At 42.0% G+C, this 17,283-nt stretch overlaps 1 protein-coding gene across 6 annotated transcripts in view; it reads right to left on the reverse strand.

Annotated features, from left to right (window-relative positions):
* Positions 1–16,995, reverse strand: part of ITSN2 (intersectin 2) — an 89,485-nt gene extending 72,490 nt beyond the window's left edge. For 4 of the 6 annotated variants that reach the window (XM_064448149.1, XM_064448150.1, XM_064448145.1 and 1 more), the window contains exons 1-2: positions 16,911–16,995; positions 2,617–2,680 (exon numbers count right to left, since the gene is read on the reverse strand). In XM_064448149.1, coding sequence (XP_064304219.1) covers positions 2,617–2,647 — 31 coding nt within the window. In that variant the 5' untranslated portion in view covers positions 2,648–2,680; positions 16,911–16,995. Of the gene's footprint in view, positions 1–2,616; positions 2,681–15,727; positions 15,750–16,311; positions 16,865–16,910 lie in introns of those variants that run through there. The other 2 variants (XM_064448146.1, XM_064448148.1) reach the window with 2 other exon arrangements.
* Positions 16,996–17,283: the final 288 nt, after the last annotated feature.

Raw genomic sequence — 17,283 nt, forward strand, 5'->3', positions numbered from 1 at the left:
AGAGTCAAAGGGAACTCCTTTCTGTTCACTGCCTCCTTTCGTGACTTCAGAGAAGAAAGGTAAGCGGTCTAGCAAGAGCATGTGCCCCTAGAACACACAATGCCTCAACAAGCTGAAGTTTACATGTGGCCACATAAATAAAAAACAAATATGCCAGTTCTCAGTGTAACATGCAGTTTGGTCATCAGCCACACGCTGAGGCTGGACAGCCTTGGGAGCCTGCTCTGGTCGAGGTATATTCTGAGTGACAGCTCAAGGTGCCCTCAAGGAAGTTGAGTCTCTCAACTGGAACTCAAGCACATGACTCGGTTATCCTTCCTTCTTGAGGCCCTGCACAGACTTCCCTTTCTCTGCTTAGGTTGATAAATGAAGTGTTGTAGCATCTTCTGCTTGTAATTTGTTTGAGATCATCTGAGTATCGTGCTTTGTCATTTGAACCCTGCAGTTCTCAAACTCGCTGTCACCCTGTGTCACATAATCACGCATTTGTACACACACCCGCTCCATACTATCCACTCACTCTTCTGTAACACTGAATGCCAAAAACAATCCTGCAACAGGAACTGCTTCATGCCTTACACTACTAATGAACTAAAAGCTAAGTATATTGTACCTTGATAAGAATAAGAGGGCTTTCCCCTGCAGAAGACAAACTCCATTTTCCCATAGTAGGATACAAAACGAAAGGGTCAATGCTCTGCTAATATGAAGGTGTGGCAGGCAGCCAGTGCTCTCAGACTGCAGCAATGCCTAATGGTTTAGTTGCCTCATGCATAACCTCATTCTTCACCTCATGCCTGAAGTCACTACCAAGGTCTAACAACATAATTAGAGGTTTCCACTGAGTAATGAGTGCTAAATGCAGGTGATGCAAACAACACTGGTAGTAAGTAGTAGGGAAGAGGAACAGAGATTAGAGAAGAACAATTTCAACAGCAAAGGTTGCTCAGTATTTATCCAGAAATCTCATTAAGGCTACTCTTTTTTCCCCCACCTGACTTGTCTGAAGTTTAATAAATTCTGATAAGAAATATGACTGCAAAACTACACACACTCATTCAAATATTCTGTGAGGAGCAACAGCTTAACTATTGTCTGGTATCTCTCTTACTCACGCTCTCTTACCATGTTTTTCAACACGGTAAAATTCTGCGAGGGGAAAGGCTGCATCTTGTGGCACCGCTCCCTTTGAGAGTGGCAGACGGTACTGCCCAGGGGATTTCCGATAAAGGAATCTATCACTCTCCCAATCTATGACTTCTGAGATCAAGTCATTTAAGTGCTCAGTGCTGTCAATACACTTGCAATCCTCCAACAGAACCAAAGAGTAAAAAGCCAAACCAAAAAGACACCAAAAAATTTATGCATAAATCAACCATGGAGACAGCCAAGAACATAAATCCGTATCCTCCCTTAAGAGAGCTTCTGTTTATTTTGAGTTGAGGAGCAAAAAACCATGTTGCAATTAAAAAAAAAAAATGCTTTTCATTAGGTCCAAGAAAGTAGAAAAAAAATCTGGTATCTAGGTTTTCCCTATAATATACTGATTCCTTTTACTTCTCTTTTATTGTTAAGTCTGTGAAACAAAGTCTGGAACAAATTGCAGCTGACTATATAAAAAAAAGGTGTGGATCACACTGATTACTTTTTCACAAATTGTTTTATGCACACATGAAAGATGTGTAAAACAGAGGTTTAATTTGAAATCTGAATGTTCTTCTCCAAATGTTCTTCCTCTTACTCACCCAATTTATCTCAGCAGTGATGATTTTCTAAATTAGTTAAATAAAGACCTCCCAGTCCTGCAGTAACCTTCACAGATAAATGAGATAAGAAATAGTTTTTGTTATATCTACTTCCCTATTTTTATCAGGAGAAATACTCCCTATCTGGAATATCAGAAGTGCAAAGCATTGTTCCTGTACTCATCTTTTCATTTTGGCTAGCTCTGTAAACAACAACATGCAAACATAAAATTTCTCAGCAGATACTTGCAAATTGTCTCTTCACAAATAAGCTTGCTCTAGAAATAAAGAGCTCCAACACATACACACATGCACAATTTTAAGGTTTCACCTCCCGTATGCCTTTGAAAGGAAATCACCAAGAAACAAATCCAAAAGTTTCTATAGTAGATGTGGCACAGAATCGAGGAAAACTAACATTTTTTTTTGAGAAAGACTATTGTCATCAATGTAGCAAATTACTCAATACGTTCAAGTATTTTGCTTTAAAATAAATAGCATAATATGTTCTAATGAAATGCACTTTGTGCTGATTTATGTAACAGAAAAGGTATGCACGTTTAATCAACTATTACTTAGCATATTCCCCATTTAAAGTCAGACAGTATTCACACTGCAAGTCACACATTCCTCAACCCTTTAAATGATCTGAGATTACTAGATGCTCCAGGCATATCTATACTCCAAATTACACTGCAGTTACGCTCCTACTGAATTTCTCCCATCCTCCAGTACAAGTTAGGCTACAGGAAGCAATCTGCAGCAAACTGACCATAATACTGCTGCAGGTACTAAAATCAGCATATAAAAAAATAAAATAAAAGACAAATGCTCCCACCCCTACCTAAACAAACCGACCCGAGCTACTCACCATTCATGGCTGTGGGAAACTGAGCCATCATGGTCTTGAATATGCCTTGCTAGCTCTTAGCCATCTGCAACATAAAAACATTGTGCCATTAATAATGCAACAAGGGCAAAACTGCGCTCTCGCTGAGCAGGGGGAATGTCTGTCCCTTTAGCTCACACTTCCGATAGCAAACAATGCCGGGCTTCAGGCTCATGCTGAACAAGCTGAATTTACATTTGGGAGGGGGTGGGGGAATTTTTTTTCCCCCCAGTTTTTTTATAGGGTATGCAGTGCAGTCCTGAACCCAGTGGCACATTCTTAAAGGAAAAGAGTACCAACTGTTTAGCAACTGCTGCATAATGTACACAAACAGTTGACAACATGTCAGAACATATGGCGTGGAGAACAGCCCTCTCCTGGCAGGAGAACAGACTTAGGGTCCTAGCAGACCTTTTCCAGCTCTCCTTGGTAAATATTTATGTGTATCGTAAAAAAAGTTCAATGCACACAGCTCCGTAACTGAATGCTTCTGCTGAGAGAAGTGGAAGGACAATTATTATTCAAATTCATCCACTCCACTACTCCATGCACTATTTACAAAGAAAACACTCTCGCATGATATATTCCCAAAAAATGACTTGTCCTAATAAAAATTTGTAGTCACCCAGTTTTCCATAACCAACACAATTAAGTTATTCCTTCTGTTGAGTTATTGCACAAAGATTCAAAAGCAGCACTTAAAGGGGTCTCAATATAATATAATTTCATAATAAATATCAGAGTACCAAGACTTTTCTTTCATGTATCCTTCCAAGAGTACCTGTATTTATGTTATTAATTCTTTAGAATTGCAAAATATGCACTAATACTTCTCTGAGGGATAAGCATAAGCATCACTTTACAAACATAGAACTAAGACAACACAGTGAGCTTTTGCTTTGGATGAGATAACTTTAGTTAAATACTGAAATTTATATATTATTATCATGCACTCTACATGGAGAAACTATTGTTCAGGATGAAGCTACAAAAAAGAAATATTTTAATTTTCATTAGGAGGAAGGAAAAAAAAAAAATCACATCTCAGATCCCTCTGTCACTCCCTCTTCAGATACCAAACCTCCCCCTACCAAAAAACCCCTTCACCTCTCAACATAACCACAGATTTTAATATTAAGTACAGAAATATCACATCCCCTGCATCCCCCTCCCCCTGCAAGGAAACTCCTGCACATCTCATCACAAAAAATCACAGAAGTGGAAACCACTCCGGTTTCACCTACGGACAGGAGAACATTTGGGTTTTTACCTATTGCACAGTTCTGCAGTAAAAATACAAAACTCTAGGATCAGTTGTTAACAATCCTCTATATATTTTACATTATTATTATTTTATTTTTATGTTTAAATATTATAGGTATTATTTATATTACTATTTATATATCCTATAAAGAACATCTACATTCTCACTGGGTCATCTGTAAACATCAGAGCCACATGTGCACCTGGTCCCCTCGCAAATGAATGAAGAACAGTATTTTATCTGAAGTTATCTTGTTGCTTATATAACTGTCCAGGAATGAACTTTTTTTTAAAAAAAGAAAAAAATCTAACACACTACAAACCAGTGTCATTAGGACACTTGACATTCCAGGATTTTTAATATACATTGTACATACATACATTTGTGTATATACACACACAGAAAAAATAAATGTATTGGGCATCAGCTCCAGCAAGGTGAAAAAAGGAAGCATGGATCTATTCCAAGACATTAATTCTAAAACAAATTGGAGTATTTTTAGGTTGCTTCCTAGGCCTTACCAGCAACCTACCAAGAGACACTTGTAATCTATATATAGCCTTCCCGAAAAATGCTTCCAGTGTTGTTAAACATTTCTACAGCATGTTTCTCTGCAAAAGCTGTTCTGTCAAGGAGGCCTAAAAGAGAACATGAAACCATGACACATAAGCAGGATTCTGGAGAACATCCCCAGAATCAACAGAGCAAAACACAATAGAGCTCTGCATTGACACCTGCATGTGACTTGTTCTAGATTTACAGTCTTATTGGATAAAGACTAAGCATTTGACCTTTACTCCAACATATTTTATTCTCTTATTTTCAGATCACTTTTAGGGTTTTTTTAATGAGTAATTACAATAGAATCACAGAACTATAGAATATTCCAAGTTGGAAGGCACCCACAAGGACCATCGAGTCCAACTTCAGACTCCACACAGGACAACCAAAGAGTTAAACCATATATCTAAGACCATTGTCCGAACACTTCATGAACACCAACTGGCTTAGGGCCATAACCACTTCCCTGTGGAGCTTGTTCCAGTGCCTGACCACCCTCTCAGTGGAGAACTTTTTCCTAATATCCAACCTTAACTTCCCTTGACACAGACTTAAGCCATTCCCTCACATCCTATCACCAAAGCAGCAAGACCAGCACCTTCCTCACCATGCTCCCTCATGAGGAAGCTGTAGACAGCAATGAGATCACCCCTTCATCTATTCTTCTCTAAGCTGAACAAATCTAGTATCTGCAGCTGCTCCTCCTAAGTGTTGCCCTCTAGTCCTTTCACCATCTTTGTTGTCCTCCTTTGGACACATTCTGGTATTTTTATATCCTTCTTATATTGTGGAAACCAAAACTGTACACAGTACTTAAGGTAAGATGACAACACAAGTCAGATAATTATCAGACAACACAAGTCTGATAATAAACTGATTAACTCTGAAAGCCCAAAATCTTAAGATATATTTTAAAATACTTTATACAACTTACAGCTACAGAGAAAGCCAGATTTTGCCTTCTTTGATTTTGCTGAAATGGCTCATGTAGATTGAGCTTTCTGAACTCCCAAACACTGACCTCGTGAGTGGGAAGAGTCACCCAGGCAGCTTCATGCACACAAAACATGTAAACCCCTTCTCCCTCATTTTGACGTCCCTGGAGACCCAACTATACCATATTTTAAAATCAATTTCTAATGAAAATTTTTGAAATAAAAGCCCTCGCATTAGCTTGGTGAGGGTCCTATCTGTTTATGAAAGCTCTGTATCTACGGAGAACACGTGTTCCTGGTTCACCTTCATCAGCTGGGGTAACTCCAGCCCACTGTTACCAACAGCTACGTATACAGGCAGCTACCTTTCACTAATCTGTAAGACAAGTGATCTCTATCCTGGGCTGCATCCAAAGAAGCGTGGCCAGCAGGTTCAGGGAGGGGATTCTGCCCCTCTGCTCCGCTCTGGTGAGACCCCACCTGCAGTGCTGCGTCCAGCTCTGGGGTCCTCAGCACAGGAAGGACAGGGACCTGTTGGAGCAGGGCCAGAGGAGGGACACAAAAATGATCTGAGGGCTGGAGCAACTCTCCTATAAAGAAGAGCTGAGAGTGCTGTGGTTGTTCAGCCTGGACAAGAGAAGGATCCAGGGAGACCTTTACTGTAATACTTGAAGAGGGCTTATAAGAAAGATGTAGAGAGACTTTTTCCCAGGGTCTGTAGTAACAGAACAAGGGACAGTGGTTTTAAACTAAAAGAGGGTACATTTAGATTGGACACGAGGACAAAATTTTTTTTTATGATGAGGGTGGTGAGATGCTGGAACAGGTTACCCAGAGAACCTGTGGATGCCCCATCCCTGGAAACATTCAAGGTCAGGTTGAACAGGGCTTTGCGCAACCTGGTCTAGTGGAAGGTGTCCCTGCCCATGGCAGGGGACTTGGACTAGATGATCTTTAAAGGTCCCTTCCAACCCAAACCATTCGGTGATAACCAAGGTTTCATAGCTCATGTCAAGGAAAATTAGAAAGTGTAGTCAGATGCTAAAGACAGCACAAAGTTATCATCCATACCACTATCTGTCCTCTCAAACGGAGTCTGAGATCAGATGTTTCTAATACCACGCGGTTTGATACTCTGTTCCAGTGCAGCACTCTCAAAAATAATGACCAGCCCAGTCCAAATTATTGACACAGGTTTTTTCAGCATACCTGAAAATTCCCTAAGTTTCCAAGCCCGGGCTGACCCAGCCTGATAAGTTTGCACCAGGCATTGCCATGTAGATGCACCAACCTTAGGTCCAAAAAACAAGAGGAAGCCACCTAACAGATCTGTTCTAAGAGTACATTATACCAACACGATGCAATTAAATCATGATTTAGCTCTGTCGCCTCGCTATTATGTCTATAAGCGGATCTTGTCATATTTTGAAATACTAGACCCGAAAGGCACAAAAAACCTCCTACATTAACCCCCACAAATACTACTGGAAACTACAACTTTACAGAAGCAACAGGATTTCAGATTGCACCAGCACTGAGACTCCATTTTATCCCTTTGCACAAATACCTTTCATTCTGACACCAGGGTTACATGAAGCACACGTTTCTCTGACGACAGATTCCAAAGTTGTACAGAGAGGTAAAAGAAGGAAAAGTAAAAGTAGTGCTGCAACATAATTTTCCCTCGTTCAATTTTTTAGGGAAGAAGGAAACAGCCCAGTAAACTCAAAGTCTACACACATTTTTTCAAAGGTCTCTGGAAACAACCCATGGAGCTTGCCCTCAACGAGTATTCTGTCTTTTACATTTCCACAGCACACCCCAAAGGCTTGGATATTATGCATATATCAAAGTTAAAAAGCAGCTTATTTTCACAAATTCCAAATAAAGTTGCTCTAGTCACCATCTGTAAAAGCACCTTGCGCCTTTAGGATACAGATGTGCACCATTTATTTACCAAAGGAAATCTCAGCAAAATATTCTCGCTTTAGGCCAAACTTACTTTTTTTAGAACAAATCTGATAATTTTTGATCATTATTTGAGATGAAAGCTGTAAATTTCCAAAGAACGTTATTACACAATTCTACAGAGAAACTAATGCTGTATAAAAATGTTTACTGAAGGAAAAAAACACTCAAGAAAATACTATAACCAGTATTCCAAATAGATGATATAGGTGCAAAAACGGCCACCACAACCAGAATATCTCACAGAAATTTATTTGTTTCTGCAATAACAGTTTGCAGTGTATTTCTGCATAAAATGTGCCAGGAGAGGTGCTTGGTGAATTCAATTATCAGTCATAAGAAATTGTGGCAGCCACAGCACAAAATCCACACTGTAACAAAACAGGATCAAACATCCCTGTGAACACCGTAGATGACTTTAGACCCTGCTGCCATTTAGGGTGACGGTGAAAACAGGAAAACTTGGATGTTACGTTTAAATAGCAGAACGGCAAGTTCTTGTAAACACACCATCTGACTAGTCCCCACGTTTAAAGCACTAATTGTTTTCACAAACTGACCTGCCAAACCGCAACTTCTGCTCCCTCTCTCAGCGTCCGTTATGGTCGATAGAAGCTGAGAAAAGAAATGAGGAGACTGCAAGAGGCAGGGGACCTTACGACCATGCTGAAAGCATTAGAAAACATTAGAGCTGGGCAGACTGCAGGAGAAAGGAAAAGGAAAAAGCTTCTTTTCCATCATAGGCATACTGCCATTTTATGAACAACAGCCTTACCACAATCTTTGTTAATATTTATACTTGAATCAATTTTTTTTTCAAAATATTTCTCAGAAAAACCACAGCCACATAGTTTTAGTAGGAATGAAGGTCTGGTGCATCAGGCTGCATCCCACCAGTTTTAACTGGAAGAAAGCAAATACCGTAAAAGCAGCATGTGTGGACACACTACTACTCTTTTTCTTTTCTCAAGTACAGAAAGAAGATATATTGCTAATTTTTTGCTCTAAGAACCAGTTAGCAAGGACAGAGATTTGCAGTGTTAGTTGACCGATACAACACCTGTCTGCACAACCTGTAGATCTGGACAACACAAAGACCACTCACTAGTATTCGCAAAGCAAACAGTGACAGTGTATTAGCCCACATAGTTGTTCTGTGCTTTTTTTGGATTATCCTCTTGAAAAATCAGAGAATTAGAAGCATTAGTAAGGCATTATAAACCAGCAGAGTCTAGAATCTCCCTTTGTTCAAGACACATTGGTAGAAAAGTTTACCAATTAAAAAAAATAAAAGAACACCACCACAACATCTTGGCAGGCCAAGAATTTATCTCCTTTATACAGTGGAGTTATACACAGTGACGTGGCCTTTTCAAAATGTTCCGTGGCCAGCTTCATGAAGTCCACCCACTCTGATAACAAAAGAATGACATCAGTAACAAAATGAAGTCGATCCTGGGTAGCTAGCAGTACGCTAGCTCTTCCTGCTTCCCTCTGTTACTGTGGATAATAGTAGTGCAGGCCTTAGTTAATATTTTGACATGTCAAGGAAAAAAAGTGTTAAATATTCCACTTCTTAACCCCATGGTATGAAGTCCCTTCCTTGCTCACTGTTATCGAGCAACTTGCTTCCAAACAGAGATTAAGACAGAACGCAGAAAATATTTTTTTTCTGACAAATATCCTTCTACCCACCTTGCCCGACTCACAGGCTTTCTGAATATAGCGACCATGCAAAATGGATGCCACGCAAAATACAAGAATCTCTGTTTCTGTTTAAAAAACATAATTGTGTGGTCAGCATTGATGGGTTTACTCCCTTTTTACACAGCTGCTCAGCTGTGAAAGCACCCATTCAGAATATCAAGACCCAGTTCAACTCTCTCCTCTGTCACTGGAGATTGAAACTGATCTTTCCTTCCTCTTAGGAGAAGGTTTTCCCGCATTTCACTGCGCAGCCGTTTAAGGAAACCCATGCACAGTGTCTGGAGTAGTAACATCAACTCACGATTTCAGCCTTCTACATGAAATTCTCTACTGTTAAGCCAGAGAGCTGCATGTCCCTCTCTGTCCATGCCCCTCCAGCTTTGATTCTTTTTGCAAAGAAGAAGAAATTCTGAAGGAGGGAATGAGAATCCCACTGCAGGAAGCTCATTATTTAAATCCCTGGCCCTTCTCCCAGGAGATGTGTACATGAACTTCCTCAGGAAAAGATGGGAATTGAACCCAGCTCTGTCACGCCCTGGAGGTATACATTCACTAACATGACCCCATTGCAGACAGACATCACCACCTCTGCCTGCTTTGCTTAAAAAGGAAAAGCAAAAAAAAAAAAAAAAAAAGAAAAAAGCAGAGGGTAGATTATTTATAGGATTTTTTTTTCTTTAAAAGGCTCTGGGTTTCTACCTTCCAGAAGGAACTCCAGGCTGCATATCATAACCTTTCCAGGGAGCTGAGTGAGATACACTTGCTCCTGAATGGGTGGTAACTTAAAATACACTCTTGTCTTTTTGCCTTCCTACTTTCTAATTTACATGACTCTCCACTCCATATGCTGTTTTTTCTAGATCCTGTTTTGAGACACATCAATTCTTACATCTAATTATTTGCAAGCATTGTACAAGAGCCCTAAGATGCTGTTCGGTGAGGTCCACACACCTTGAAACCCACAGTTCCCCACTTTCACATTGTGACTCCTAATTTGCGACAATGTGGACTTGGGCAAAACATAAATCTTTGGTGAGTTTTCTCTTCATTATTTTTCTTACTTCAACCATGACTGGAAGTATTCAGAGCATATTACTTAAGAGCACATCCATTTGAAATCTTGCCATCTTAGAGGAAATTTTTGAGCCCCCTCCTGTCCTTCCATCAGAAGCACAAGCAAAATCTGCCTCCTAAGAGAGAGGGGGAAAAAAAAAAACCCACTAACAAAAGAATTCTTATGTTATCTTCTCCTTATGATAAAAGATCTGCTACTTAACTTGTTGCTTGGCTTTCAGTCCCAGATAACAGTGCAAAACATAAGGAACATCTAATGAACTGCTATAGCAAAGCATAAAACAAAAGATACAGAACACGTGGGCAGTCTTCTATGTCCAGCAGAGAACAATTTTTCACTATTTGTAAAACTAGTGAAGTTAAAACATTCAGCAAGAATTGGATTTACATTTTAGGTATCTGCTGTCAAGCTGGGCAGGTGCATGAAACCATCACAGGTTTAATTTCTCAAACTTGAATGAGATGACAAGCAGAGAGGAGACAGGCCACAAGAGGCCTTTAAAGCAAAGAAACATAGTTTATCTTTGATGAAACAAAATCCAGGGAAACCTCACAGGAAAAAAAGCAAAGATCAGCATAAGGCAGTCAAACCAAGAAAAATTAACTAGGTAGCAACATTTCAGATGGGCAACAAACAGGTAAAAATGCATTCCCCAAAGCAAGACAGAATGTGTGGGTGTAATGGAGGTCCAAGAGACCCTGCCCAGGACAGGAACCTCCAGAGGCACGCAATCCTCGAGCTAGACCTGGGACCCAGGCAGCATGGCTACAGCACCTCCTACCTGCTCCAGGCAAAGCCTCCTGCTTCTAACCCCGCTCTCAGCCACAAGCCCTGTCCACGCTATATTACCAAGAACAGTCCTTGAAAGCATCCAGTTGAAATTTGGTCTCTTAACCTTTAACACTGAGTTCTACAGCCTACAGGGATAATGCTTTGAATTCGTAATGCTACGAATAAATTTCATTAATTTAGGGAATCAATTATTACCTGGGTTAGACACACATCTCAACATCATGTAAAGTCCCTATGAGCAAAAGTACACCTCAATTAGAAAAAGACACTTGTCCTACCTTAAGAAACTCATAATATTATGATTACACTAAGAGTGTAGTGGAAAAAGCAAGACAGTCTTAGATTTTGATCAGTAAATTCTTGACCTTTGAAAAATATGACTGAAAGTATTATTTAAATCAGCTCTGATTTTTGATACATTTATCAGTATAGCCATAATAGGTCTGTTTTTTGCATTCCAATTGTAATATTTTTAGAAACAAAGAATAACTCCCACTTCCTGTTCTCCCCTTACTTCATGTACATGCTGTTGAATCACTAACTGTAGATATCACTCATGACTGATGTCACAGCATTTCACAAGCTCCACTTGCATCAGCCTTGAGAATTTTCTCTAGAAGAGCCAGTTCAGAGTTATTATCTGCTACTTCTGAAGCTGAAGCAACAACATCCTGTATCAAAATGTCTCAAGTCAAACTGGCTGCTCTCAGAATTGCAGTTCCAAAGAAGCTGTGACTTAGCTGCACTAACCATGTTTTTTCAACCATTTGTAACTGCAAAAATGTTTAAGACTAGTTCTCAGGTAATTGTCCTCTATTAGGTAATTCCAATGTGCTGTGCTGCTACCGTCATCATGTTACATCATCTGAATTTCATGTGGTGTTCTGAAAATAAGAGTTACACAACACTCTGTTCATCTATACGTTAATGTTCAATCCACTGCTCCGGGATCCAAATAACCAACCTAGCCAGGCTGCGTTCCTATCCTGACAGTCTTGAATTTTCTAAATTTGAAGGAAAAATTGAATTTTGTCAGTTCCACTTTTACTTTATGATTTTTATGTGACCTAATCCTCACCTTCTGAACATTTAGTGCTAATGGCACAACAGCACCAGAAAAACAAGTTACTACAGTGTCTGTATAATCTTGCAGTAGGCAGTAAACCAAAGTATGCGTGGATGTAAGATGAATCAAAGACACCTCATGAAATAAAATCACCTCTCTTGTTTTCTAGAGAAAGAAACCCTTAAATATATCTGAGAATAAAAAAAAAAAAACACAAACCCAGCACATCCCGATAGACAAGTTAATCAATAAAAGGAGTAACACACTAGTAACCAAATAACCAGCACGCTCAAATACTTAGCTTGGTTTCTAAGGGTATGAGACACAAGTAGTTAATACGTCCTTGGACAAATCTCATCATCTAATACGAACCAAACTTAACAGAAGGGTGTACTTTGCAAAGATCTTAACTGCCTACAAGATTCCCGAACGCAGGCAACTGGGCAGAGAAGACACTACCAAATTTACTGCCCCCATTAATGAGAAAGACTGCCGTATGTTTGAGTACCAACATCAGACATCAGAGAATCCACATGGCTGAAAGATGTTCTGAACATACTGACGAGAAAAACTTCTAACAAAAGCTTACATCTGATTAGATTCAGACATCCAACGCCACAGAAAACAAGGCTTCAGCAGTGGCACTGCTCGCAGCTGGCTTCAAGTTTCAGCTTATATTGGCCCATCAGTGGAAGGAACTTGAGCTTACATGAAGAGATAAACCTCCCAGTTCTATACTGATCAGGATTCAAAAACAGATTTCCGGACACAGTTCAGGCATCTGCAACATTTGCAACTAAGCATTTGAAAATTTCAGGATCACTTAAAACAGCTGCTTAGCACTTCCCGAATTCCAGCCAGGCACTCCAACAAGAGTGCTTCCCCCCAGAATAGTCTGCTGCATCATCTATCACCAACCAGGATACAAAAGAAAAATGCAGTTTTAAAAGGTGAAGCTAAAGGGTGATAACATGATTTTAAAGCTAAAAATACAGTAACTACCCTATTTCACCCCCTACCTAAGGTCAACTCCTGAACCTCAAAGTATACTTTGTATTAGTGTTTTAACTGACAAGTGATAGTGCTTGAAATAGGTCAGTCAGTCATAAAAAGAGAGAATTCTCTAATTAGCTGTACTTTATCTTTGTTATCTTTATAACTGCAAATCATCACCTAAGATGAGAAAGGTAAAGAAAGGTCACTGACGTTCCCACATCATTCAGTCACATGAAATGAGCCCTCCAATCTAAAAGCAACACCACAAACTGACAAAGTCAACAGCTACTGCTCTCACAAATTTCACAAAGGGACCGTGTTTACATCAAGCTTCCCCTCAAAAACTTAAAAACATAGCAGGATCCATCATTTAATATACCTTGCCAAGAAATGCAGTATTACGCTGAACCGAAAGCGGCTTTCAGAAGTCAAAGTAACTTGAAAACAAGGAAGTATAGCTGTTGCATATGTATGTATGGAACAAATTGCAGCACCAGTGCTGCCAGGGACCCTGGCTGACGTCATTGCGGGACCAAGCTCTATGAGTTTTGGAAGGTCTTGGTGACTGGGTAAGGATCCTGATGACTGGAAAAGGGCAAACATCACACCCATCTTCTGGCAGGGCAAGAGGGACAGTTCAGCAATACAAAAGACTGCTAAATCTGACTTGAGTCCCTGGAAAGATTACGGAGCAAATCCTCCTGGGAACCATCTTCAGATGCTTGAAGAACAAAAAGGTGATGGGAAACTGCCAGCATGCATCTATCCAGGATGAACCACACCTGACATCTCATAGCTTTCCGTGTTGAGATGACTGGCTCTGTGGATGAGGGCAGAGAGGCTCATTTTGACTTCACAAAGGCTTTCAACAGGTCTCCCACAGTATCTTTAGAGCCAACCTGGTGAAATATAGTTTGAATAGGTTGACTGTAAACTGAGTGGAAGACTAGCTTGACCACGAGACTCAAAGGGCTGTGATCAGTAGCCCAAAATCCATCTGGTTGGAACTAATGATGTTCCCCAGGCGTTGATACCATAGCCAGTACTGTTTAATGTCTTCACTGACAATCTGGACAACGGGATGGGATGCACTCCGAGTAAGTGTGGACACCAGACTGGAGAGGGCTGCCCAGGGAGTCTGTGGGATCTCCACCCTTGGAGGTAGTCCAAACACAACTAGGCATGGCTCTGAGCAACCTGATCTAAGTTGGCCATGCTTTTAGAGAGGGTTGGACCAGATGATCCCTTCAAAACGGTATTATTCTATGACTATATTTTAGGTCAATAACAGCAAATGGAAGCAGTTAAAAGCTATGTTAAAAACTGAGCTATTGGCAATATTTCCTTTCAAGTGAAAATAGGCCGGAAATGAACATTAAAAATAAAGATGTCCAACTTTTAAACCAGTTTTAAAGAGGCAAAGAGAACAGCTCTGGACTTCAAAACAAAGTCTCATGAAATGCTGTTTTCACAGATTTTACATGCTGATCGAACTAAAATCTTGGGAGGCGAGAGCAGAGACTTTACTTATGAACTGTTAATAAATGGGTTCTCTCTCAGACCAGAGACCTCTGTCTCAATCTGCAACAGGAACTACCAATCTGAACTCACCAGGAACCATTCACAAGGCCTTTTCTTGACATATACCTGTTTTCAAGGGGTGTGAAGCTTTTTGATAATGCCCCAAGCGAAGCACATACATCAGCTTACACTTTTCAAATGCTGTCCCATTTTCCCCACCAGCTCCGGATGAGTAGCTCAATGAAGAATTACTATCACCTACAGAACTTAGCAAAGTAGCAGTTAGGAAAAATGAAGCTATGGCATGAAATTAATTCACTTCTCAATATTAAAGACTAAAACAGAAATACTTGTAAAAAAAAAAAAACCTACCCTAAGAACTGTTGTGGTCCCAATAACTGTAATACCTGAATCTTGATAAATAAAGCCTTCTCAACAACACTGTTCAAAATCATTCACAGGTCACTTCTGCCCTGACCTATTTCACTCTGCCCACAGGAAGAATGGTGCAAAAAATAAGCAGACATAAAGCTCTGACAGCAGAATGCCACCTATGGTAGATAACCCCATATGGTGATTAGCACAAACAAGCCATAGGTACCAAGTTTTTGTTGTTGTTAGTGCTACAGAAACATACCCTTTGTTTATATTACAGTGGCAGCTAACAGCTCTGTCAGGGACACATCCCATACCCTAGATCTTGTACAGACAGTGGAGAAAAAAAATAAACTCAACTCCCTCAGGATAGTAATTAAAAGGAGAAGCATATTCACTTGATCTAATTTAGGTATCTGAGTTAGGAGGCTAATCTGACCAAAAATTCTCTATAACAGACAGCATAGAGCAGCCTAAATCCTTGCTGCAGGGATGCACACAATTCTCTTAATGTCATACAGAGCCAGGGGTCTGAACTAAGGTTTCTCTAAATATCCGGAGATATGGTGGTGTGAATGGCCCTCCCAGCTTAGTCTGAATAAAAAAGTATGGACCAACCAAACGGAAGGGTAGAGTGGAAACAAAAATTAACACAGTTTAGTAGAAAAATGAAACCCAGCTATTTATCCAATTAGTTCCTAATGCTCGTTATTTCCAAACAACACCGTCACGTCAGTGGATATAGATGTTTGCTACCGCTACAGTCTTTGAATTTCAACCAAATTTCAAATGAACAATTCAAAATTCTTGAAAGCAAGCTGCATTTTATGTACCTCTGAGCTGTACTGCTTCACATGTTTTCCCGTGCACATACAAGCGTGGGAGCTGCTGCCACCAGAGGCAAGCATGAACAAAAACAAGTTAAAAAAAACATTAGGTTTCTAAAAGAGAGGTGCATACAATAGGGCTGCCTGAACGCAAGGGCAAGGAGCTTGTAACTTCTCATTCCAGTGTTTTAGGTGGGGAATTTCCAACTGATGTTTAAGAGAAGCGCTATGAGCGTAGGTTAAGGATCACAAGTACTATCTAAAGCACAATCTACTTTCAAGTTCTGCTGTGTGGCAGATGTCAAACTGCCAACTGCTATGAAAACCATTTAACGTATTCAAAATAGCATCTTAACGTTCAGGGAACCGGATCATGCGTCTCAGCCTCATTTTATTTTCTGAATTACTACATACCGCGGTGCAAGGTCGAGACCAAGGAAAGCCAGCCTATTTACGGACAAAACAGTTTGCAAACTTCAACTGCAAGAAACCGGTTCAATATCTCCAAGCTCTAGGTTTTCGAAGTAACTACAAGAAACAAAACCGCCCTCGCCACAGGAGCCCGGGGTCTCTCCGCACGTCCGAGTTACCTCGCCTCGCCAGGGCGCTCCCTCGGGAGGGCAGCGAGCTCTCTGGGCACCGACACCGGTATTTGTTCCCCTTGCAGGGCAGGGATAAGGCAAGGGCGAGCAGCAGCGGCAGCGCTGGCGGGAGGAGCTGCCCTCGCTACGGGCGCCTCTCCCCGGATTGCCGCCGGCTGTCAGCTGCTCTCCGGCAGGGCGAAACGTACGCAAAAATGCTATTTTTAACAGGAAGAAAAAAAAAAAACAAAACCAACAAAACCCCACAACCTCAAAGAGGGGGAAAAAAACATAAATAAAACCGCCTGGCGTAAGAGAAACCCCGGCCGCTCCTCCCCGCGCCCGCCCCCTGCCCGGGCGGCTGCGGCGCTCACGGGAGGGCAGGAACCGGCGCTGCCCACACGGCAGCGCCCAGGCCCGCCGTGCCCCGCGCCCGCAGCCAGGCCCCGCGGGGCGCCCGGGCTGACAGCTCCGCTCCGCGCCGCCCCGCGCCGCGCCGCCCTTCCCCGCCCCGGGGACGAGGCCACCCCCGCGGGTCGGCGCCGGTCGAGAAATGGCCCCGCTCCTCCGGGCGCGGAGGGAGCCGCAGGCCGCCCCGCCGCTTGTACCTGTTGCGCTGCCCGTGAGCGCCTGCTCTGCACGGGCCGCCTCCACCTCCGCCGCCCCCGCCTCCCGCGGCGGCGTCAGCCCCACAACATGGCGGCGGGGGCGGGGGCCGCCCGGGAAGGAAGAGGGGGAGGGAGCCGGGACCGAGGGCGCCGCTGGGTGCCGGCTCCGCGCCCGGCAGCAGCGGGTGAGGGCGTGGGGATGGTAGCCTTCCCTCGGCGGAGCTCGGCCGCACCCGGGAGGCGGGCGGGCAGCCCCGGGGCCGAGGGGTATCGGTGCTTTTGCGGTGCAAGGCTGCAGCCCAAAGGAAGGGTCGCCTCCTCCCGGGGTGCTGCCTGCCCCCCCCGGGGTGCTGCCTCCTGGGTTGGCGCTGCG

Source organism: Phalacrocorax carbo, chromosome 3, assembly GCF_963921805.1.
Source record: "Phalacrocorax carbo chromosome 3, bPhaCar2.1, whole genome shotgun sequence".
In the NCBI taxonomy this organism is placed as follows: Eukaryota; Metazoa; Chordata; class Aves; order Suliformes; family Phalacrocoracidae; genus Phalacrocorax; species Phalacrocorax carbo.